General features: G+C 39.7%; 1 protein-coding gene across 2 annotated transcripts in view; it reads right to left on the reverse strand.

Annotated features, from left to right (window-relative positions):
* TEKT3 (tektin 3) overlaps positions 1-18,303 on the reverse strand; it is a 32,915-nt gene extending 14,612 nt beyond the window's left edge. The window contains exons 1-4 of one of the 2 annotated variants that reach the window (XM_012747998.3): positions 18,163-18,303; positions 8,888-9,495; positions 6,613-6,696; positions 1,974-2,044 (exon numbers count right to left, since the gene is read on the reverse strand). In XM_012747998.3, coding sequence (XP_012603452.1) covers positions 1,974-2,044; positions 6,613-6,696; positions 8,888-9,466 — 734 coding nt within the window. In that variant the 5' untranslated portion in view covers positions 9,467-9,495; positions 18,163-18,303. Of the gene's footprint in view, positions 1-1,973; positions 2,045-6,612; positions 6,697-8,887; positions 9,501-18,162 lie in introns of both variants that reach the window. The other variant, XM_012747997.3, reaches the window with a different exon arrangement.
* Between the last annotated feature and the right edge of the window lie 5,356 nt (positions 18,304-23,659).

Below are 23,659 nucleotides of genomic sequence, written 5' to 3' on the forward strand. Positions count from 1 at the left end.
AGAGCACACACACACAGTGAGAGTACACACACGCACACACACAGTGAGAGTACACACACACACACACATGCAGTGAGAGCACACACACAGTGAGAGCGTACATGCAGTGAGAGTGCACACACAGTGAGAGTACACACACACACACACAGTGAGAGCACACACACACAGTGAGAGCGTACATGCAGTGAGAGTGCACACACAGTGAGAGCACACACACACAGTGAGAGTACACACACAGTGAGAGTACACACACAGTGAGAGCACACACACACAGTGAGAGCACACACACAGTGAGAGCACACACACACACAGTGAGAGCACACACACACAGTGAGAGTACACACACAGTGAGAGCACACACACACAGTGAGAGCACACACACAGTGAGAGCACACACACACAGTGAGAGTACACACACAGTGAGAGCACACACAGTGAGAGTACACACTCAGTGAGAGCACACACACACAGTGAGAGTACACACACAGTGAGAGCACACACACACAGTGAGAGTACACACACAGTGAGAGCACACACACACAGTGAGAGTACACACACACAATGAGAGTACACACACACAGTCAGAGTACACACACAGTGAGAGCACACACACACAGTCAGAGTACACACAGTGAGAGTACACACACACAATGAGAGTACACACACACACACAGTGAGAGCACACACACAGTGAGAGCACACACACCCAATGAGAGCACACACAGCGCAAGAACACGAACCCAGACAGAACTTCCTGCAACACCTGCAGTACAGTCAGTAATGGGGCCATTTGCAGTGGGGACCAATATGAGGATGTGGCTATTCCAGGATGGAACTATTCAGGCCAAGAATAGCCAAGGACACAAAAGATGGGCAGTAGATTTAGATTATGAAATAAAATGAGGATTAGGAACTGGACCAGAGGAAACAGAACAGAAACAATTCTCTGAACCACCCTAAACTGTGTTTCTGCAATTTCTATGGCACAGAAGCCAGAAGTTACTGTCAGAACCGCACTGCCCGTACAGCTGCCCACTCAGCCAGACCACACAGTCATCCGCAGCTGATCTGCCTGTGCTCACCAGCGTCTGAGTTAACCCTTCCCGCCACAGCTCAGAGCATCCCAGCGTACAAACCTCACTAACCTTCGCAGCGTTGGCCTGGATGCTCGGGGGGCAAACTAAGTGAGCGGTGCCGGCTCTTCTGTGACACTCACTCCTTTGGGGGCATCACAGCTGCCTCTGACAATATCAGTGTAAGTATACCATCTTTTCTTGTGGGTGGCATATGTGATATTCCTTCATTCTAGACCATAATCAAATGAACATTGATCTCTCTATTCATGTTAGGCAACAGGCTTGGCCGGTACTTTTTTTTAAGCTGACAGCTGTTGTGATTGCTTAAGACCTTCCTTTGCTTATTATTCTTCCTCCCCCCCCTCCACTGCCACTGCCATAGATATCAGGTACCTACTGTTTCAAGGAAAGAGAGCCAGTGCTCTCGAGTAATTTGCATTCTGGAGGGGAATGGGAGGGGCAAACAGTATCAGTGTAGCGGGATGCAGTGACCACAGCAAGGGTGCAATCAAGGGAGGCTGGTGTTTAAGCAGGTGTGAAAACAAACACGTAAGTGAGCCGCAACTCGTTACTTTTCCAACGGTGAGGGCTGAAGATATACGAGTCAATCTCTCATCAAGGGATAAAAGTCTTCTGAGTTAAAAAGAAATCTTATCCACACCCTGCCTGCGGGCAGAAATCCTTTCCACAGCATCTCAGAGTTATTTCTTTAAATTATCATTTAAAGCAAGCCCTCCAAGGACTCATCTTAACCTTTGAATAAAAATACGTATGTGTGCCCACATGTGTGTATGTGTGTGTGCATCCTTATAGAAAGCTAAGTGAAATTTGAAAAGAAGGCATGAAAGTAAAGTTCAATGATAGATTTTAGATCACATAGAGAGGTAAAGCTCTTACGCAAGTTGAGCAATAGCCTTGTCCAAATGTAGCTTCATTTTTTCTTGACAACACAGAATAGTATCAAGTTCCTATTCAATTGAAAAATAAAACACGTTAATGTTTTCATAATTGAGGACAACATCCAAAGTCAGCAATGCAACAAAACATCAATGAAGGAAAACTTTGTTTCTTAGAAACAGTGAATTTAAACAAGAAATCAATTTTACATCCATTATTTATCTGTATTTCCCATGATATTACAATCTAAACATTAGACTGAGATGCTATAGGGAAATTATTAATATATTACAGAATAAGTTTGGAAATGGTTAAAATTTTAGGTGTTTTCTCTTTTTTATCTTTATTCTTAAAAAAATAAAAAGAACCAAAATTCTGGTAATGTGCAAAGTCTAATTTAAATGCAATAGGTATCCTTCCAAGACTAAGTAAATGAGGGAGAAAAAGAGCATACAAAGGAGCTCGTCTCTGGCAGGGCATGTGCCCTCCGATAGACAGCTCCCCGGTCCAGACACGGGGCTGACCTCCACCATGGGAGGTCAGCGCCACCCCCACACCCCTGTCCTGTTTGTGTCCCACAGCCTGAGCCCATCCATGTACAAACACCTGTGCTAGCCAGGCCTCTCCACTGGACCACACATGTGGCCTTTTGATGCTGCTAGGATGGATGCGCTATTACATAGCATGTGTTGTATCAGAAATTTTTAAATCAACATTTATTTCTCTTTGAAATTCCTATTCCTATTGGAAAGTGTAGGAACTCAAAATGGCACCAAGAAGACATTTAAAAAGTGCACATAATAATTGTTATCATTTTCTTAGGCAAAAAGTGATCATACTGTACATACTGCTTTGTGGCATTTTAAATGTGAACATTTTCCCATGACATTATTAGGCACCACCACAGAGTGTTTCTTTTTCCAAAGTTTTGACAAGTACAGCCCTGAATGATGGCTATAAAATGATTACTTGGACGTCACTGTTAAACCCAGATGCTGTTCCCCGCAGGTTAAAGCTTTATAGGGGGTCCCATTTAGCCGTGTTAACTGAGTCTTTTTGTTTGAGGAAAGTGGGTAAACTGCCACAATCCAACAGGTGGAACAGACTACTCAAACCAGACTTTGAAAATCAAACTGAGTCTGGATTGAATCTAAGGAAAGGTGAATATCACGGATGGGCACAAGCACTCCGTCTCGCTGTACAATGCTTTTTAATGATGGAATCATCAATAAATATTCTCGTATTCACAATCATTCCTGGTTTGGTGAGCAGAAGCGTTTGCTTTCATTAGAGATGTGCATTCTCAGCATTTGTTCCTGAGACTGTGAGAGATGATCGATCAGCTGCCCTTTCCGACATGGCTGGTCGTAAGAAGCCTCCGGTCTCACCACCTGCTTAGAGGCAGAAACCTAGGTGAGGACGGCAGGGCCCACCCAAACGCTCCTTCTGTGCTGGCAGCAGGTTTCGTTCAATCCTGGCTCAGAGCAGACCCTCCTGGGCTGCACTGGGCTGAAATGCTGAAATGTCTCTAGCAGCAGGTCCGACATCCCCAGAACCCATCGCTTGCACATTCTCAACAAACCTGAAACTGGAGTGTTTTTCTTTTCTGCTTTTGCTACATGAAGGGAGGAAAAGCCCTTGTGGGAAGGAAACTGGCCCACTGAGGCCAGGCCTAGAGCCTCAGCCTGAGAAGTGAGCAGCAGCCCCAGCCTGCAGCATGGCGAGAAGCTGCTGCCTCCGGCTGCTGTGAAATGACTCTGCAGGTTCATTTGGCCCCGAAGTCCAAGGAGGTGGCGTGGTCTGGGAGTGCTAAGAGCACAGTACCATGACTCATTCCCCAACAGAAGCTGCTCTGTAAGAATTTGTTGAATGTCACTGATTGACTGTAGTAGTCAAAGAATTCATGAGAACGTGTTTCACTGCACCTGTGTTTTTCAAAAGTAGACCTTTTAACGCTACTTCTTTTCTTTGCTAATGCACATTTAGTTATTCTAAAAATTGAGTAAAAAAAAAGTAAAACATATGCTAATATCACTACCTTGAGTAAGCTACAGGATACATTCACTACTTGAATAAATTGGCAAGGAGCGCACCCCCCCCTTCAAATTCAGGAACCGTTACTCTAACTGCACATTCCGTTTCTGAGATAAAGTGCCCTCTGCTACTGACCTAGAAGGTATAAACCCTAATGCAGAGGTTCTTGTTTTTAAAAATAGCTTTATTGACATATAATTCACATACTACTTAATTCACCTACTTAAAGTGTACAGTTCTGTGGTTTTTAATATATTCACAGTTATATAACCATCACCAGAACCAAATTTAGGACATTTCATTACCTTCCTAAGAAACCGTGCACCCCTGAGCTGTCACCCTAATTTGCACTCCCCAAAGCCTCCCTTTCATAGGCAACCACTACTCTACTTTTAGTCTCTAAAGATTTCCCTACTATGGAAATTTAATGTAAATGGAATCATACAATACATGGTCCTTTGTGACTTTTACAGTTTTAGCTCTTACATTTAGGTCTTCGATCTATTTTGACTTAATTTTCTTATATGTTGTGATGTAGGGATCCAACTTCATTCTTTCACATGTGGATATCCAATTGTTCAAGCACCACTTATTGAAGAGACTATTCTTTTCTCATTGAATTGTCTTGGCACCCTTCTCAAAGATCAGTTGGTGGTAAATACGAGGATTTATTTCTTAGCTCTCAAATTATGTCTATCTTCACATGAGTACTACACTGTCAAACCTATTGTAACTATGCAGTAAGTTTTGAAATCAGGAAGTGTGAGACCTCCAGCATTCTTCTTTATCAATACTGGTTTGGCTATTTTGTATCTCTTGAATTTCCATATGGATTTTAGGATCACTCTGTCAATTTCTATAAGAAGTCAGCCAGGATTGTGATAAGAATCATGTCGAGTCTATGATTCAAGTCAGGAAGTACTGCCATCTTAACACAATGAAGTCTTCCCATCCACGAATATGGTATGTCCATTTATTTAGATCATCTTTCATTTATTTCAATAATATTTTAGATATTTGAGGCACTGGTTCTTAACTCTGCCTGTTCATAAGGTTATCTGGGACATGTTTTAAAATATGAATGCCTAGTCCTCACTCCAGATTTGAATTAGAATCTCTGGATGTCGGGCCCAGTCATTGATATTTTTAAAACCCTTACCAGGTGATTCCAAGGAAAACTCAGCAAAGGGAAAGTGTTGGGAATTTCACATTAACAAGCCATAAAGAAGAGCTGGCAACTGATAAAAGGGTCCAGGAGACCATGTCCCGCAAGCCCAGCCACGGAGCTGAGAGACTGTTGGTACCATCCCTGGAAACGGGTGGGTGACAGAGTAGGCAGGCGCCGAGGCAGAAGAAAAGTTCCCTTTTAGACCTCATGAATATGAACCCAAAAAAAGAGTTACCAAAATAAAAAATGTCTGATAAGCACTTAGGGATGCAGAACTAATGCTTCATAAAGTGTCTGGGCGGAAGAAAGAAATTGTGAAGGGCCTCAACCACATGACAGCTGAAATCTTAAGAAATAGGAGAAATCTGCAGTAACAAGTCTAGGAAGTGAAGGTCAGAGAAATTGGCACCAAATCAAATTGACTTGGCGGGAGGGGCCAGTGAGAGCACCAGTAGGGTAGTGCGGATACAACTGGACGTTTCTGGATGGCAACTTGGCTACGTATCGAAAGCTTTCCAAATGCATATAGCCTTTGTCTCATCAGTTACATGTCCTGAAATATATTCTAAGGAAATAATCAGAAGTAGTTACAATTATCAATAATAATATTTTTGTACACTGAAGTGTTATTAAAGTAGAAAAAAGAAAGAGGGGTAAAATAGAGAAACAACCTAACTATATGGCAAGAAAGATTGACTTAAAAAATTATAGCACCTTTACACTGAGTTACACTATAACCATTAAAAAATCATGTCTTAAAAAAATCTAATGATATGGAAAATTACCCCAATATAACTTTAAATGAATAAAGCACTTTTCAAATTCATAAATACAGTAAGATTCTAATCTTGAAGACATGTCTGTGTCATTGCATGAGTTGGGTGGTATCTAAGCATGATTAATAAAAAGACTGAAATACTCCAAAATTAATTAGTGATTAGAAATTAGGGATTTCTGTCTAATAGAGCTTTGAGTGATTTTTATCTTTCTTTATTCTTTTTTTACATTTTTGAAATTCCCAATAAAAATGTTACTTTTATAACTAATAAACATGTATCTTTGCTAAATGTTATAAATATTTGTTATATATGCTATAAATATAAATATATAAATATATAATTATAATATATAAATGTAATATAAATATAATTATGTAAATATATAAATATGAATATATAAATGTTATAAATATTATAAATATGATAACTCTTTACTTATAACTGGTTTTTCTGTTTGTTTTAGAGACAGGGTCTCATTCTTGCTCAGGCTGGTCTCAAGTTATCCTCCTGCCTCGGACTGCCAGAGTGCTAGGATTACAGGTATGAGCCAACAGGCCCCGCCTATAAGTGGTTTTATGTGATCATTTTTTATTTCTACATATTCAACACATGTTTACAACTCAGCTTCTTATCACTGCAGCATTTCCCCCATAGCTACCGTCAGCAGTTCTTTTTCAGCTTCATCATGAACTAAATCGATTCCCATTCTCTTCTCTCGGTGAAACAGACATTCTCGGGCTACCTACAGATACACAAATGAGAGAAAGCACTAATATAACTGATTATAATCAGTGATTAGCAGTTCTAATAACTGATTTCAAAAATAAGTCAATAGATATTCCCAACACCAACTTTTCAAACCATTCTCTAGAAATCTAGCCGGAAATGGACTGTGGCAACTAAGTAGATCTCTGCTATTAATGCTAGTTAAAAGGTAAAGCGTTATTATCTCTTCAAAACGTTTGAAAATATTCCTAATTTGGAAAGTTGACAAAGTGAAGCAGATGGCATCTACTTGATCCCCACAAATTAGCATCTGAGAACACTACTTTGGCATTAGTTTCTTAAAGAGAAATAGTTCGGTAATGTGAAACATAGTCTTCAAGATATTATTTCTAAACATTTTCTACTGAGAAGAGTGAGGAAGAAATGAATGATTATCTTCAAAGACATCAAAATATTTGAGTAGCCAAAAATCCAAGTGATTATTTTTAAAGTGCCATTTATTGTTTTCCCAATTATAAAAATAATGTCTTTATTTACAAAAGAGGAAACAATATAGAAAAGTATAAAATATGATTTAGTTATTCTCCTGTTACTGTTTTGTTTGTTTTAACAAAATGGAGGTTATAATGTACCTACAATTTTATATTATGCTTTTTAGGATTGACATTAAATAGAAACCCAAGTCATGAAATATTCTTTGAGACAAAGTATGTTAATGACTCCAATGGAAAACAGCTTAGATTGCTAATAATAAATTATGTATGAAAGAACACTATGTAGTAGTTAAAATGCTTTTTTCAAAGACCATTTCATGACATAGGACTACTGTAGAATGTTAAATTTTTTAAAAGCATATAATATCATGAATAAAATCTATGAATGAATCTTCAATTTTTTAATGGTATAATTTACATTTACTAGAAGAAGAATTAATGGGTCAAGGTGAGCTCTGATTATTTTAATATATATTACTAAATTGCTTTCCCAAGAAGTTTCCACTAATGCACACTCCCACTAGTAACATAGGAAAGTGCCCATTTTCTCCTCTCTTGCCAACCCTAGATGTTTTAAGTTTTCATTATTAGAAGTTTGATAGGCCAAAGATGGTTACCTCACTGATTTTATTTGTATTTTATTACTAATCAGCTTCAACATTTCCCCCTTATATCCATTCATCAGATGTATTTTCTCTTTTGAAGCTTATCTGTTTATGTAACTAACTCTAATTTTAATCAGGACCTTCTGATATTGTATTGACAGTAAATGTCAAACACACAGTAACACATCTGGACAAAAACTGCAGAAAAAAGTCAAATTAGAACCATCTCACTGAAAGTGGTCAACACTGAAAGGGGTAGTAAGAGAAGAAATCGAGTCCCCTCTGGAAGTTAAGTAAGAGGGCCAGTGGCTCTCACATTAGGGACACTTTCAATCTTTGAAGACCTGGGGGCAGGGGAGGGCAGCGGGTGGGCTGTAGAAGAAACCAATTAATCCTCAGAATGAGCCGAGGCTCAGGGAGGCATCAGAAGACCTGACTCTAAGCCACAATTCATGACAGACTAATTCAAAAAGACATCATTAGCACCCTATCACCCTTTCTCAGAGCTTCTGGGAGCTGTGTGTATCTGCATGTGCCTGTGCTCAGTGGTGGCGGGGTGGGGGGTTGACGACAGGGAGTGACAGTGTGCAGGGACCGCCAACCAACTCCATGGTAACATGGCTACTGGCCTGACCTTAGTCTCATTCCTCTGTTTAATCAAATGCATTCCATCTCCTAAGATGGTCTCGTGTGATCATTTCACTGTGCCTCGAGATGGAATCATAACACACACACAAGAGGCATTTCATGATACAGAGTGAAAGAATAAAGTTTTTCTCAAATATTGTTTATCTTAATCTAGGGACAGCAGTGATCAAGCAGCCTATTTAAGAGGTAAGAAGATGGCATCTTCCTTGTAAAAACTGTGTGTCCTACTGACGTCTCTTTAATTAGCCATCTTTGCTTTGCATTTAGAATTATTCCCTAAAGTGGTTGTTCTATACAGCATGTGAAAAATGGCAGTGGTTTTACCATTACTAAAACCAGTTACTGATTTGTTGATAGGGGCTGGGCTTCTACAGTTGAAGCAAAACATAATATACAAATAACCTCAGTGGGTTCTCATAATAACGACATGGTGCTTTTTATCCTAAGGTCGTATATTTACCTGCAGGGGGGCTTCCATCTCCACCAGAGCCCTCTCTAATCTTTTCTTCGCATCAGTAAGTGCATTTGTCTCTCCAATCATTTCATCCAACTCATGGATGATTTCAGATTTCCAAAACCCTATGTCATTGACACGTTCTCCCAGATTTTGCGTGGTGTCTGTCTGGGTTTTTCTTATTTGTAGATATTTGTCTTGAATTAGGCGAGATGTATCTACTCTTAGTCTCTCTGAATTATGCCGGGAAGTGTTGGATTCTTGAAAGTTGACTAAATTGGACCTGTACCAGTCATCAGGGGTGTATCTTGTGAAGAGAGTGGTTCTGTTGGAGACAAAGGGGGGGATGGTGCTCTCGGCCACCCTCTGTGATCTGGTGCAGTACGGACCCAAGGTCGGAAAGTCGGAGGCTACTTTGTAGTATGTGTTCGGTCTCCAAGGAAGGCTCAAGCTATGGGTGAAATTGGAGTGGGGAAAGCGGTTCCTATAGCTCGATGTTATGGTACCGACGGCTGGTAGAAAGTTGGTTGGTGTTGGTCTAGGGTGGGCATAAGTTGCCATTAAAGTAGAGGCTAAACACTCCATGATACCCAAACACGATTCGTAAATCTCTCCTGTTCTAAAAAAAGTTAAAAAAGACAGTCACATAAATTAAACTCTACTGAAACACACAAATAAAGGCCACATCTGACTTAGCATCATTGCAGTGGTCCTAAACACATTAGTTGTTTGTTCTAATTTACATGTTATCCATGTTTACCAGTGATAATATATTTCAAAAATATTTTTTTCATTTGTATCTCTAAAGTGTATTAAGATCACATTTTTTAGATTGCCCATTGGAATTTTTTTAATGCTTTAGAAGGCAGTACTGGAAGAAATTTATAGCTATAAATGCTTACATTTAAAAAATGAGAAAGCCTCTCTTCCATGTAGAGCTATACAAAAGTAATATTGTCAAAACAAATATTGTTATAACAAATTCAAATTAAGAGCCTGACCTATGCATTTTAACAAATGAGGATTCATATCTTGGACCTGCTATTACTCACTTTGTGACACTGGGCAAATTACTTAACCTCTCTGTGCCTCAGGTGCCTTATCTATAAATAATAGGGACAATAATAGGACTTCCTTCTTTGGCCTGTCACAGCAGTATGAGCAGTAGTAGGCAATTGCTCGCTTGGCAGACCCCTCCCCACCAAGTTATCCTAAATAAACACACACTCTAGGTAACAAGGCGTGGCTGGTCTGCAAACAGAGCTCAAGGCAAGCACCGGCCTCTTTTCCTGGCAACGTGCCACCTCTAGGCACCTCTAATATAGAAATTTTAGGGCAGCAACAGGGTTTAAGGATTAAGACAGTACTAAGTATTTGGAATGCTTAGCACAGAGTTGGGCAAGTAGTAAGTACTCAGCATGTTAGCCTTTTAAATCCGTGGTTCCCAACCTTTTTGACACTGCAGACCAGTTTCATGGAAGACAATTTTTTCAGACAGACGGGAGCGTGGCGCTCAGGCAGCGACACCAGCAGAGAGACGGGAGCAGCTGTAAATACAGGTGAGCTCCCTCATCCACTGCTCGCCTGCAGCTGTGCAGCCCTCCCGGTTCCTACATTTCACGGAAGACAATTTTCCACCAATGGCGGGGCAGTGGGGTGGGCGGGTAGCGGGAGCTCAGGCAGTGAGTAGAGGCCTGGTTCCTAAGAGGCCACAGACCCCCGTACCGGGCCATTGCAGTTTTAAATTACTAATACAGAGGAGTATGTAAAGTAAAAGGTAAATATCCTTTCTCTCCCCAAAAGCAAACTCCTCAGAAGCAGTCTCGGTGAATAGTTCATTAAAAGTTGCACCTTTCCAGATTTTTCCTATTCATATGCCAACATATGTATTCTTTATATACTATATACATCTACCTATATAACATTTATACATATATATATAACTTTATAATATAAAAACTGAATTATCCTAATCATTGTATATGTCACTCTGGATCATGCTTTAACTTAATATATTTTTTGGACCCCTCCTCATTAGAACATATAGACCCACTTCATTCTTTTTACCAGTTCCACTGTCTGGAACTTTCGGTCATTATTATTCCAGAAAGCCAAGAATGCCACAAACTAGGACATATTTTTCAGCATTTAAATATCATTCTGTTTGGGGCTTAATGTATATGGCCCTGCTTACTGAAAAGGAAAAATAAAATTAGATCCTATTCTACGCACTGTTCAGGGGGAAAAAAGTCCTTTAATGATTATTTAAATAAATAATATGCTTGTAGAATTGTGTTCAAATCAAAATCCACTCCGACCACAGGATGAAACATCTGCCTATGGCCCTATGGGCCTATGTGACCCCAGCCCTCTGCCTGTTTCCCAAATTCTTCCTTCTTACGGGCCCAAAACGCCTTATACTGGCCAAGCTTAAAGAGTGACAGTAAAAAAGAAAGCCTTAGCTACCACCTGCAGTTCTTCACTTCAGTTTGAAATTTAAACAAACTATTTGAAACCTCAAAGCAAAGTAACTTGAGGCCTTGGGGCCCTTATAATTATCTTTAGTTTAAACCCCTTCCCCACGTCAGATCTATAAATAATCTAGTTTTCTTCTAGCAAGAAGCTCTAGTGCGGATGGGCCATTCCTGTTTGGCTTTGCTTAATTCTTGACAATAAGAGATCCAAACACCCAGTGGCTCACGTGGTCCTTCCACCATGGAATTCCAAGCGCAGAATGCCAAGTGAGGTTTCCCAACACCTGTTATGTTGGCATTGTGAAACATTGCAACCCCTGTTTGCCAAATACTGAACTATGAGTCATCTGCTTCGAGGGGTGATATGTAAAGATGCAGAGGTTGATAAGCCAGATGAGATATGTGGACTGAGATAAATCAACACAGTTTGTAAAGGTACCTAGTGGTTTATTTTTTAATTAGGGATAGGATATAGTTTAGAATCTAGAATCTGAAGCATAAAGCTCAGTTGTTTAGACATACTGAAGTAGAGCTCCTCGTGGACAGAGGTAAGTTTCATATGATGACACAACATTTTACAGCCACAACTAAAGTTTTGGCTCCAGCCAGCCATCTTGTAAGTTATTCAGGAAGACTGAATAAAAGCCATCACAAGGGGATAGTTCACCAAAGTACTCCACTGCCGTGTACTTTTGGCCATTATAGGTCAAGAAAACCAAGAGTGTCGTGGCCTCATAAATACTTAAAAACTCAAAATACATTTCTGCCTCCAATCATAATAGACTAATAATAACTAGACTTAGCTCCTTACATTTAAAGATCTAGACAAAATATCTAAAAGAACTGTTTTCAGATGTTGGCAAACAGACAGCACCTGACTCTGGTCCCTGAGAGAAGAGAAGGAGTAAGGTGAGCTCTCAGACTGGCCTGGCATTGTGGCTGGAGGCAATTTCCAGATGGGGGTACAGATAAAAAACAAATAGAGCCTGGCAGCCTTGGTGAGTTGAGAAAGTGGTCAGAATTTGGGGAGGCTGACACAGCTAGACGTGAGGAAGGACTCTGGAATAAAGTGAGCTATGCAGAAACAGGGCTCTCGAAACCTACGTAGGGAGCTTTGTGAGTCTTTGCGAGCAGTACGCTGCACACACATCCAGGGACACTCCACAAACCTTGGCAAAAAGTGGCGTCACAGCTGTTAGCAGAACAATTTCTAGAACTCGCAGAGGGTAAACACACATCACGAATTCAGACTAACCAGACTGGAGTCATTGCTGACCACCTAGAGCACCCAGGGGAGACCCCGAGAAGCCACACATCAGAGGCAGGACCCGACCATCCCTAGGGTGAAGGCAATGAAGTCTCACCCTAGCAAAACTTGAAAATAACCCTCAAAGAGATCAAACCAATTCACACATGACTTAACTGCCTGATATCCTCAAGGCACTCAAATATGTAACATCACAATTGTCTAGCACCCAGTCAAAAACTACCAGAAATACCAAGAAGCAGGAAAATGGGACCATAAAGAAAAAACAGTCAATGGAAGCAAGCCTAGAAATGGCAGAGATGATGGAACTAGTGGACTATGTACAAGTATTTAATACAAGAACATAATGAAGAGAGAAATGGAAGATTAAATAGAACCAAATGGAACTTTAGGTATAAAACATACAATATATGCTTGCACAATTTTACCATATGGGATTAACAGCATATTAAAAATTGGACAAGTACAGATTAGTGAGCTAAAATCTAACTGAATTGAAAACAGAGATGTTCTTTAACTGAAAGAAGAAATGAAAAGTACCTCAGTAATCTATGGTCTAACATCATGTATTTGCAGTATAATAAAGAGAAGGGAAAGGGTAAAAAATATTTGAAGAAATGGCTGAGTATTTTCCAAATTTGATGAAAACTATAAATCCCTAGGTCCGAGAAACTCCACAAACTCCAAGAAAATAAACACACACACACACACACACACACACACCACTAGCTCACCACCACCCTAAAGCTCATCATGATCAAAATTTCTAAAATCCATGATAAAGAGAAAAACTTAAAAACAGAAAATAAAAGATACATTAAGTAAAATGGAACAAAAATAAAAATTAGTACTGAATAATTGTCAGAAACTATCCATGCCAGAAGACAAACATTTTTGGAAGAAAGTGTAATTCTAAAATTCTGTATCTGTTGGAAAAATTCTTTAAAAATGAAGATAAAATATTTCATAAAAATACAAACCAAAAGAACTCAGCTGCAGCAGAGCAGACCTGCAATACAAGAATTGTTAAAGGAAATTCCTCAGGCAAAAGGAAATTATACCAGATGGAAACTTGGATCTACACAAAGAAATGAAGAATGTTAGAAATGGTAAGCATGAGTGCTAACATAAAAAAAAAAAACTTTTCTAACTTTCAAATTTCTTTAAAAGATGATTGCTAAAAGTAAAAATAATTTTAAAAATTGTGGAGTTTATAAAATAGAAGTAAATTATATAGTAACAATAGCACAAATGATTGGAGGGCTTAGATGGAAATATAGTACCATGAAGGTCTTGTAACTGAAATGAAATAATGTTATTTAAACATATACTGTGTTAAGTTTAAAATGTATGTTACAAACTTTACAGTTTAAAGTTCTCAAAATGTAAACTAAAGACCCATGGGCATGCCTAAGACCTCTTCAGGGATGAAGAGGCCAAAATTATTTTCATAGTCAATACTCAGATGCTATTTGCCTTTTCACCCTCATTCTCTCAAATATACAATTATTGTAAATTTACAAATTTACAATAGAGTTTTCCTGAGGTGACTTAATAGGTGATATCACAACAGACTGAATGAAGAAGATATGAAAACCCAACTACCAACCTAGAGATTAAATAACTTTGGCAAAAATATAACTCTTCTTACTAAGCATTTTTTGTTTCAGAAAATAGTTTAATAAAAATTTTACTTTTCTTAATATATGATGGTTTATTATAGCTATTTTAATAAAGAATTTATATTTTTAATTTCTAATATAATAAATATTAATAGGTACAATCCACATAAATAAAGGGTCTTTGAGGTCCTTAATGCTTTGTCAGAGTGTAAAGGGGTCCCAAGACTAAAATGTTTTCAAACTGCTGACCTGGAACAATCTCTAAGAATATTAAAAAAAAATTTAACTATTAAGCCAATAGTGAAGAAAATGATAAAAGACAATAAAGACACCATAACTAATCTAAGAGAAAAGAGGGCCAAAAATAAGACAAAGAAAAAACAAATATTGATAATTACATTTATAATAAATGGTCTAAACAATCCAATTAGAAGGCACAGATTGTTAGAATGCTTTTTTAAATAGCAATATTGAACTACAAGCTGTCTAGGAAAAAAAATCTCATTTTAAGTACAAAACATAGATAAATTAAAAATAAAACTATGTAGAAAGACATACCATGTAAATACTAATCAAAAGAACACCAAAGTGATTATATTAATATCAAGTAGACTTCAGAACAAGAATTATCAGAGATAAAGGGAGAAATAAGGATAAACAGATCAATCAAAGCAACATAATCTTAAATGTCTATGTAATCATTAACATGACTTAAACACCTAAAGCAAAAACTGGCAAAACTAAAATGAGAAATAGGCAGATCCACATTATAGTCATATATTTCAATACTCTTCTGTCAGTATTCATAGAATAAGTAAACAGAAAATTGGTTAATACATAGGATATTTGAACAACATTACAACTAAGTGGACCTAATTTGCATCTATAGAACACTCCATCCAAAACAGCAGATTACACACTATCCTCAACTGCACAGAAAACATTCACCAATGTAGGCCATATTATGAACCGTAAAACATGTCTTGATACATTTAAAATATTGTAATCACACAATATATGTTCACTGATCATATCAAAATTAAATTCGAAATCAATAATAGACATATTTTGGAAAATAGCAAATAGAAAATTAAACAACTCCTTTCTAAATAACTCATGAGTCTATGAAAAAATCACATGGGAAATTAGAAAATATTTTTCATGGAATGAGAATAAAAACACAGCATATCAAACTTTGTGGGATGCAGCTAAAATAGTGATTAGAGGCAAGTTTAAGTGCTCATCTTAGAAAGTAACAATGAGGTAAAATCAATAATCTGTGCTTTCATCTTAAAAGGCTAGGGAAGAAAAGCAAAGTAAACCCAAAGTAGAAAGGAGAAAATAATAGAGAAATATCAATGAAATACAAAATAAATAGAAAAAAATCAATAAAACCCCATCAATAAAATTGATAAACTACTTGCTAGAATCATCAAAATAAGAGAAGACAAATTACTAATATCAGGAATGAAAGAGAGAATGTTACTACATATCACGCAAACATTAGAAAATTAATAAAGCAATATTATTAACAACTTTATGCCAAGAAATTTCACAACATAGATGAAATAGAGGACATTTTTTGAAAGATACAAATAACCAAAACTGACTACAGAAGAGATAGATATCCCAAGTAGCCCTACCATAATTAAAGAAATTGAATCTATAGCTTAAAATCTTTCCTCAAAGAAAAGTTTTGGCCTAGATGGGTTCACTGGTGTGAATTCTACCAAAATTCTAAGGGCAAAAAAAAAAAAAAGCTTACTCTGGCTAACTTTGGTGGTGTGCCTTTCATGATGTTTAAACTATTCTCTAAATTCTAACTCAGTCACTTCTTAAGAGGGTATGTGTAGCACATACTAAAATCATTAACTGTTACTATAAATATCTCATATTTGCAAAAATAAAAAAACTGAACAAATTCTTTGGAAAAATGACTGAAAATAACTATGGAAAATCCCCTAAATCATGCAATTGTTTTTTTTTTTATTATACTTTTAGTCATAATGCTATGGTTTGAATGTCCCCTCCAAAACTCATGTTGAAATTTAATTGCCATTGTGACTGTATTAAGAGGTAGAACCTTTAAGAAGTGATTAGGTTTTTGAGGGCTCTGCTCTCATGAATGGATTAATGCCATTGTTGTAGGAGTAGGCTCCTGATAAAAGAATCAGTTCCACCCTCATAGTTTGTATCTCTCACACACTTGCCCTTCCACCATGTTAGGACACAAGAAGGCCTCCCCGAATGTGGCCCCTCTATTTTGGACTTCCCATCCTCTAGAACTCTATGCCAAATAAACCTCGTTCTTTATAAATTACCCAGCCTGTGGTATCCTATTATAGCAGCAGAAAACTAAGGCACATGACCAAAAAGCATTTTAAGAAGTGAGACAAGTGCTACAAAGTCAAATATAGTGTTTGATTAGGTTCATTTAGTGTGCGGTCAATAGTTGTTTGCATACAGAAAAAAAATGCTTTAAGAGTCCCTATAAAATATCAGCATGCTAAATATAGAACCAATCACACAGAGATTTTAAGAACTGGAAAGCTCCATTTACAATCTAAAAGGTAGCCTTAAATTAGATAAACGTATTTCATTAGAACATTTAGGCAAGACTTTAAGATCATAAATATCATAAGTATAAAAACCGATAGATCGCTTGCTGCAGAAGACACAAGTAAAGAAAGTTTACATGACTTACTCCACACCCTGCCCCAAATCAGATCAGGGGTCAGCATAGTCCTGAATGTCTCACAAGCCCCTTTAGTTCCTTTGGTCATATCTACTTAATTATAGCTTCAAATTGGAGCAGACATAAAACACTGCTACCAATACATCAACAAATTCAGATTTCTTGTTTAAGTAATTTCTCTTTATGTATATATTAAATAAGAATAACAGGAAAAGTTGATCTCTCTCTTCCAAAAAAAAAAAAAAGTTTGGTAAAGAACTCTATTCATTGACGTATAAATTACTACACATTGGAGAGCTATGTGGTAGTGTCTATTAGTAAAGTTGAAACTGCACACTGCCTGTGGGACTTTTTTGAGACAGAATCTTGCTCTGTCGCCCAGATTAGAGTGAAGTAGCATCCATCATAGCTCATAGCAACCTCAAACTTCTGGGCTCAAGTGATTCTCCTGCCTCAGCCACCAGAGTAGCTGGGACTACAGGCATGCCACTACACCCAGCTCATTTTTCTATTTTTTGTAGAGATGGGGTCTCCCTCTTGCTCAGGATGGTCTTGAATTCCTGGTCTCAAGCAAACACACACACATCCCGCCATGCCCGGCCACTTTCTAATATTTTTAAAGGGAGCGAGCTAAAAGTCCATTATCATAAGGAGGCATACATAATTTGTGGCAAATTCATAGAATTGCCATACAACAGTTACAATTAATGACCTGGAGCATGTACAGCCTAATACTATTATATCAACTTAAAAAATAACACTGCATATTGGCTTTTGGAAAAATAAATTAATAATAAAAGTATAAAAATGTGCAAAAGAGTATAAGTAAACACTAAAATCTGGTAGGTTAGGGAAGGAGTGAGGGAAATGGGAATTGCAAGGACTACATAGGAGACAACTGTGCCTGTAATAGGTTTTTTAGTTAGGTTTGTTTGTTTGTTTTTAAGATAAGACTGAGTACATGAATGCTTCTTCATTCTACTTATTGTGTGAGGTATTTCATCTTAAAAAAGAAAAGCATCAGAAAGGTAAATTAGGAGAGAATGCGGGACTGTAGCGAAGATGCCTGCGGGTTTGTGCGGTTTGGGGGGAAAGGCGGGCGCGATGGAGAAGTGAAGTTGGGGGCAGGTATTCAGGGTCTCCGCGCCCCCCGCGGGTCCTGCGGCGGACGCGGGAGCCCCGACGGGTCCCAGAGGCAGGCCAGGGTCAGCGAGCCCACTCACCTGTCAGCGGACGCCTGCGAAGGGCGGGGAAGGGGGCGGTGGGAGGGAAGGGTCGCGGCCCTGCCACCTGCCGCCCTCTGAGGCTCGACCCCTACCAAGGGCCCTGGACCCTCGCCCACCTGTGACGTCAGCGCCAGCGGACCACTCAATGGCCGCCCCGGCCGGCTCGCCGGGAGCCGATTGGCTGGCCGGAGGAGAGGCAGGAGGCGGAAGCTGCCCTGCGAGCTGGGGTTGCCATGGACGCTCTCATGCTTAGTAACCGTGGCCCGGGTGACCGCTCAGTCCCGGAGGTGAAAGGCGAGAAGAGCAGCCCCCGGCAGAGGCCGCGGGGATCCCCCGCCCTCCCGGCACCTATTAGGAATTCTCCCCGCCGCGGCGCGCCTGCGCAGACGAGGCGTCCCCCGACACCCAGAGCTGTCTAGGGCGCGAACGCCTGTGCCGGGCTGTGGCAGCCCCCACCCTCGCGCCTGCGCTCTCCCCAGCATCTGCCCATGACGGGATTATCCAGTGATCTCCTCCTTCCTCACTCCAGGGAAAAGTTTGGGGGCTTTCTCTCTCTCTTTAGCAAATATTTCTCTAAACAGCAGCCCTTGCTATTTCCCTCGGGCACTGGGCCACGTGTTTCGCATAAAGCGTCGTTCAGCCATGCAGCCTCCTTCCAACCCTGTAACAGGAGTTTATGTTTCACAGATGAGGAAACTGAAGCTTGGAGAAATTGATAGACTTAGACAAGGTCACCCAGTGGCAGAGCTAACACTAAACTCCAGTCTGTCGAACTTCAAGACACTTGTCCCTTGAGGCAGCAGTCTGTGTGAGCAACAAGAGAATTCACTGAATTGCTGTGGTACCTATTAATGCTAAAGAAAATAAAGCCCTCAGTTAATCATTTTTGTTTTCCTGGAAACCCCTGTGTGACACTCCAGCAAAGGGTGAGGCTGAGGCAGGCTGGCCAGGCCCATGAGACCTCAGTGAAGTGACTATGGGTTGAGGGCTTTGCCAATTCAGAAACTTGACACCATCCATGTACCAGGTTTATTAGAGGCTCACCCAGGCCAACTAAAGTAGAAAAGTTAGAAAGCTGCCACAAGTGCTTACACTCAGCAATACGGCCCCTCTAATGACAGGCCCAGAATATTTTCCCCAAGCAGGACAACTACAGAAAACACCCAGTGCTCAGGGGCTACTCATTAGCCGGAACAAGGCTCCCATACCCCATACCAGGGCACTTCAAACTGGTTCCTTTTTTCCCCCCTACATTCCTCATCCGCAACTCTTTCTATATCTGGCCTCAGAAACATTTCACTCTGAGCTTTTTTATTACATCTTCTCATGCATAATGCTCTGCATTTTGCATTAATTCTCAGGATTCAGAATCGGCCTTGCTGATCCCTATAAGCTCTAGACAACACAGTGAATGCTACCATGTTGGTTCTTTCAGCCAAAATGTTGGCAACCATTTTAAAATACATTTAATTGCCTGCGAACTCTTTAAACATAATGCATAGTATCTGTGCTTTGCACACATCAAAATGCCCAATGTCATTGCTAACTGATTGTCAAATTTATTCAATGAATACTTTAAAAATAAACACGTAAAACTATAGCAGAATTTGGACTTTTAAAGGCTATATTGTATTAGTGAATTTTAAAAACTTAAGGTTTTTAAAATTTCAGATTAAATCAGTCAACTCTGGACTCCATAGAATAATAATTTAGATAACCTCTCAAAAAATTGTGCCATGATTATGAAGTCTTTGTCAGAATTAAGAGGTTAATTCTCACCTTTCAACTTTGTTTTACAATGGAGACCTCCTGCAGGAGGTCTCTGTTTTTAAAGAGAATAGAGCCAAACCACCTGTATTCAGCTATGCAGCCTCACCTCTTTTGCACCCTTTTTTCCCCCAAAATGTCATTACCTCCCAGAGGTGATGCCTAGTCACTCACACTCAATTGGGCTACCCGCCCTACTATACTCCCCCAATTCCTTTCCTTTGTGGCATTTATCAGCACATCCAGGGGTTTTTTAAATTAGCATTTATTTGTGTGACTATTTAACATCTGAGTTCCCTTCCAGTCAGGAGAGGAGAGTAGGAACCAGGGCCATTGCTCACCACTGAATACTCAGCAGTGCACCTCGTGTGACGCTGAGGAGGGTGCGAGCTGTGAGGAGGTACCTGCCACCTCTGACTGCTTCAAAGGGGTAAAAACATAAAAAATAACAAACCTGCCCACAACTGAGCTCAAAGTTCTACAGAGCGAAGGGGTTAAAAGCCAGACTGTTTCTGGTTCCAAACTGTGACGTGAGTGGTGAGCAGGAACTCCTGGCTTCAGCACAGCCACTCCAACGTTCCTAAGACCCAGTGTCCTGGCAGGAGCTCCATACACGTTTATTTGATGTCCTTGCTACACGCCCAGTCTTTTGCCAAACGTTGTAACAGAAACAAAGTAGAAGTCATGGCCCCAGTGGCAGAACAAGAAGATCCTCCAAAGTGCTGGAGGCCAAAGAGAGTGGGGATCTGAGTTCCTTTAGGGATAAATCTTATCGTATTATTATCCTGCTCAAAACCCTTTGTTGGTTCCTCAGAGTTTAAAAAAGGAGGTCTGAACTCTTAGGAACAGCATCCAAAGACCTCCACGATCTGGTCCCAGCCTGGCTTTGCAGCCCCCAGTCCCCCCGCCATGGCCCCATGACCCAAACATGCGTGAACACTTTACCCTGCTCCAGCCTCTCTACCACTGTCCTGGGACTTTCTGCATCCTTGACCCGCTCATACTATTCCCTCTCCCTAGAGTTCTCTTCCTCCTCAACTTCGCCCCAATTTTGTAGAGTCTACTCATTTTTACATGTCAAGGTCAAATGCTACCTGCAAACATTGTTTGTTTTACATGTCAAAATTAATGTATTCTTCTGTGTGTTTGTTTTCACAGCCTGTATAATCCATTTGAGGTTAGACTCATTTCCTGACCTTTCTGTGTCTGTAGACTGAGCACTCCTTGCATCTGTGCACGTGCACCCCCGACTTGCACTGCACTAATACAAATCATACTTAATATTTACTGAACCCTCACTCTATGCCATATATCATACATTTTGCTAGGGTTTTACATACAGCGTCTCATTGATTGCTCCTAATAACACTATGGGATAGGCTATTATTATTTCCATTTTCTAGATGGAGGCTTGGAGAGGTGAGGTAGCTTGACCAATGCCACAAGGACAGCAAGAGGAAGAGCTGTGCTTTGAATCCAGATCTGTCTGTCCTTTAAGGTCTCTGTTCTTCACCTCTATAAGTAAATAAATAGACTTGAACTAAATGATAAATTAAAATACAGTAACAACCATGAAGAAGTAGCTTTGAGTGATTACACCATGCCAGGTACCACCCTTTACGTCCATGAATTCCTTTGACTCTCCCAGCACCTGAGAGGAAGGCGCTCTGCTCCGGCACAGGTCCGTACATGCACATGGCCTGTTGAATTACCTCGTCCGAGACTGACGGCAGCAGATTAAGCCAGCACTGGGATGGAGGGCCTCTGTTAGGAGGTTTTAAAGTCCATTTTTGCAGGGGTAAATGCCTTTAATAAAGCAGTCTAAAGAATAGACTCCCAGATGGGAGAGTGAGTAGCCCACAGAGCAGGCTATGACAGCCAGTCCACGAGAGTTTAAGCAAAACCTCCTGCAAGCTCTAGGATTGGGGTCGTTATGGGCAATGTTTGCTGTTAGCACAAAGTCTGAGGCGACAAGGACAGCATGGGCTGAGATGCCTGGAGGAGGCCCACAGCTGCTTTGTGAGGTCCTTTAAAGTCCACAGGATCACAAGAGAATGGTGGGCAAGCTTCCGCTCCTCCTGGACGGCAGTGCTGAGACAATGAGGGGCTGCTTGGCGAACGTGCAGGTAGACAACAGAGCAAGCCCAAAGCCTGCCGCAGCTGCGTCCAGCAGGACAGGGGCGGCCCTGGGAGGCTGAGGTGGAGCCAGTGCACTCCCTCTGCTCCTTAGCATGGAAAAAAGAAAAATTTTTATTGCATTAGCTCGGTGTTTCCCAAAGCGAGTTCCCTGTACACTCAATCAATTAATCAATCGATAATAGTTCTATCATCAAATAAATTTGTGAATTTCTGGCACAAAGAGAGTACAATGGGTTTTTGTAACACAGGAATTCTCAGTCTGTAACGTGCCAGTTTGTATTTCCCCACAGGATTCTAATCACAGAGTTTTTAAAACTCAAAGTACTCAGTAGTGTCTCCAAGAACACTAATGTTTCACAGAACACAGTTTGAGAAAACTGCTATAGCGTTAATACAGCAATTCCAAAGTTTAGAATTAAATGTCTCCTAAAAATATGTTTCAGTGAGAAAAAGGAAAATTCATGTCCATGTCTAGCTAACTGCAGACATTCTCCAAAGCAATAGCTGATTTATCTGTGTATTCAATAAAAGAAACTCCACTGTGACTTGATCCTATTAAGTATCTATTCTAGGAGCGTTTGTATATGGGTATGGGAAAGGGTGGCTCTTGGAAAAATAGAAAAAGGAGAAAAAGAGTAAAAGAGATGAAAATGGTACAGTTGTCCCTGGGTACCCTGAGCAGGGGATGGTTCCAGAACCCCCAGGGATACCAAAATCCTCAGATATTCAAGTCCCTTATATAAAATGGTACGGTATTTACACATAACACACATTCTCCTGTGTACTTTAAATCATGTCTAAATTACTTATAATACCTAATACAATGTAAATGCTGTGTAAATAGTTGTTATACTATATTTTAATTTGTATTAATTTTTTATTATTGACTAGATTTTTAAAAAATATTTTCCATTCACAGTTGGTTGAATCCAAGATTGCAGACCCCCCAGATATGGAGGGCTGACTGTGTATAGGCATGTACGAGTCTCAGAGGGGGAGGGGCATTTTTAGGAAAAGGCAAAAGAAAATGTTGCCTTTATAGCCAATTTTGTCTAATCTGCTTATTCCTTCTAAACCCTTTTAATCCCATAATTACATTTTATAGCTATTTATACAAGGAAATTGGAAATATTTGCAAAGTGGGAGAGGTAATAGAAATGTTTGCCACCTAAATTTTAGAATAATGTATGTTCTAGAAATGTACTCTTTATCATTGTTCTTGGGAATTATTTAGGGAAAAAGTTGTGACATTTTATTCAAATTTCACACCAATCTATTGATTTGCATAAGGATCAGTGGTGGTGTTTTCCTTGAGTTCTGCGAAAGGAGTCAGAGCTTTTAGAAACAATAATGTCAATCTATGAACTGGATGTGGGTTCCAAATGGATTTAGCATACAGAATATATTTACAGAAAAGGGTTTCACAGAGGACTGGTTAGGACACTCCATTGGGTGTGTGCCACATTCATTGAGAAATTTTATCTTTGACAATAACAGTAACGTGGTATCAGTTTTCACTGTTATGTTTTGCTTATGTTACTAAGCGATTTGTAGGGGTGTGTATCGCAGTCAGCTTTTTTAATTGAAC

Source organism: Microcebus murinus, chromosome 18, assembly GCF_040939455.1.
Source record: "Microcebus murinus isolate Inina chromosome 18, M.murinus_Inina_mat1.0, whole genome shotgun sequence".
In the NCBI taxonomy this organism is placed as follows: domain Eukaryota; kingdom Metazoa; phylum Chordata; class Mammalia; order Primates; family Cheirogaleidae; genus Microcebus; species Microcebus murinus.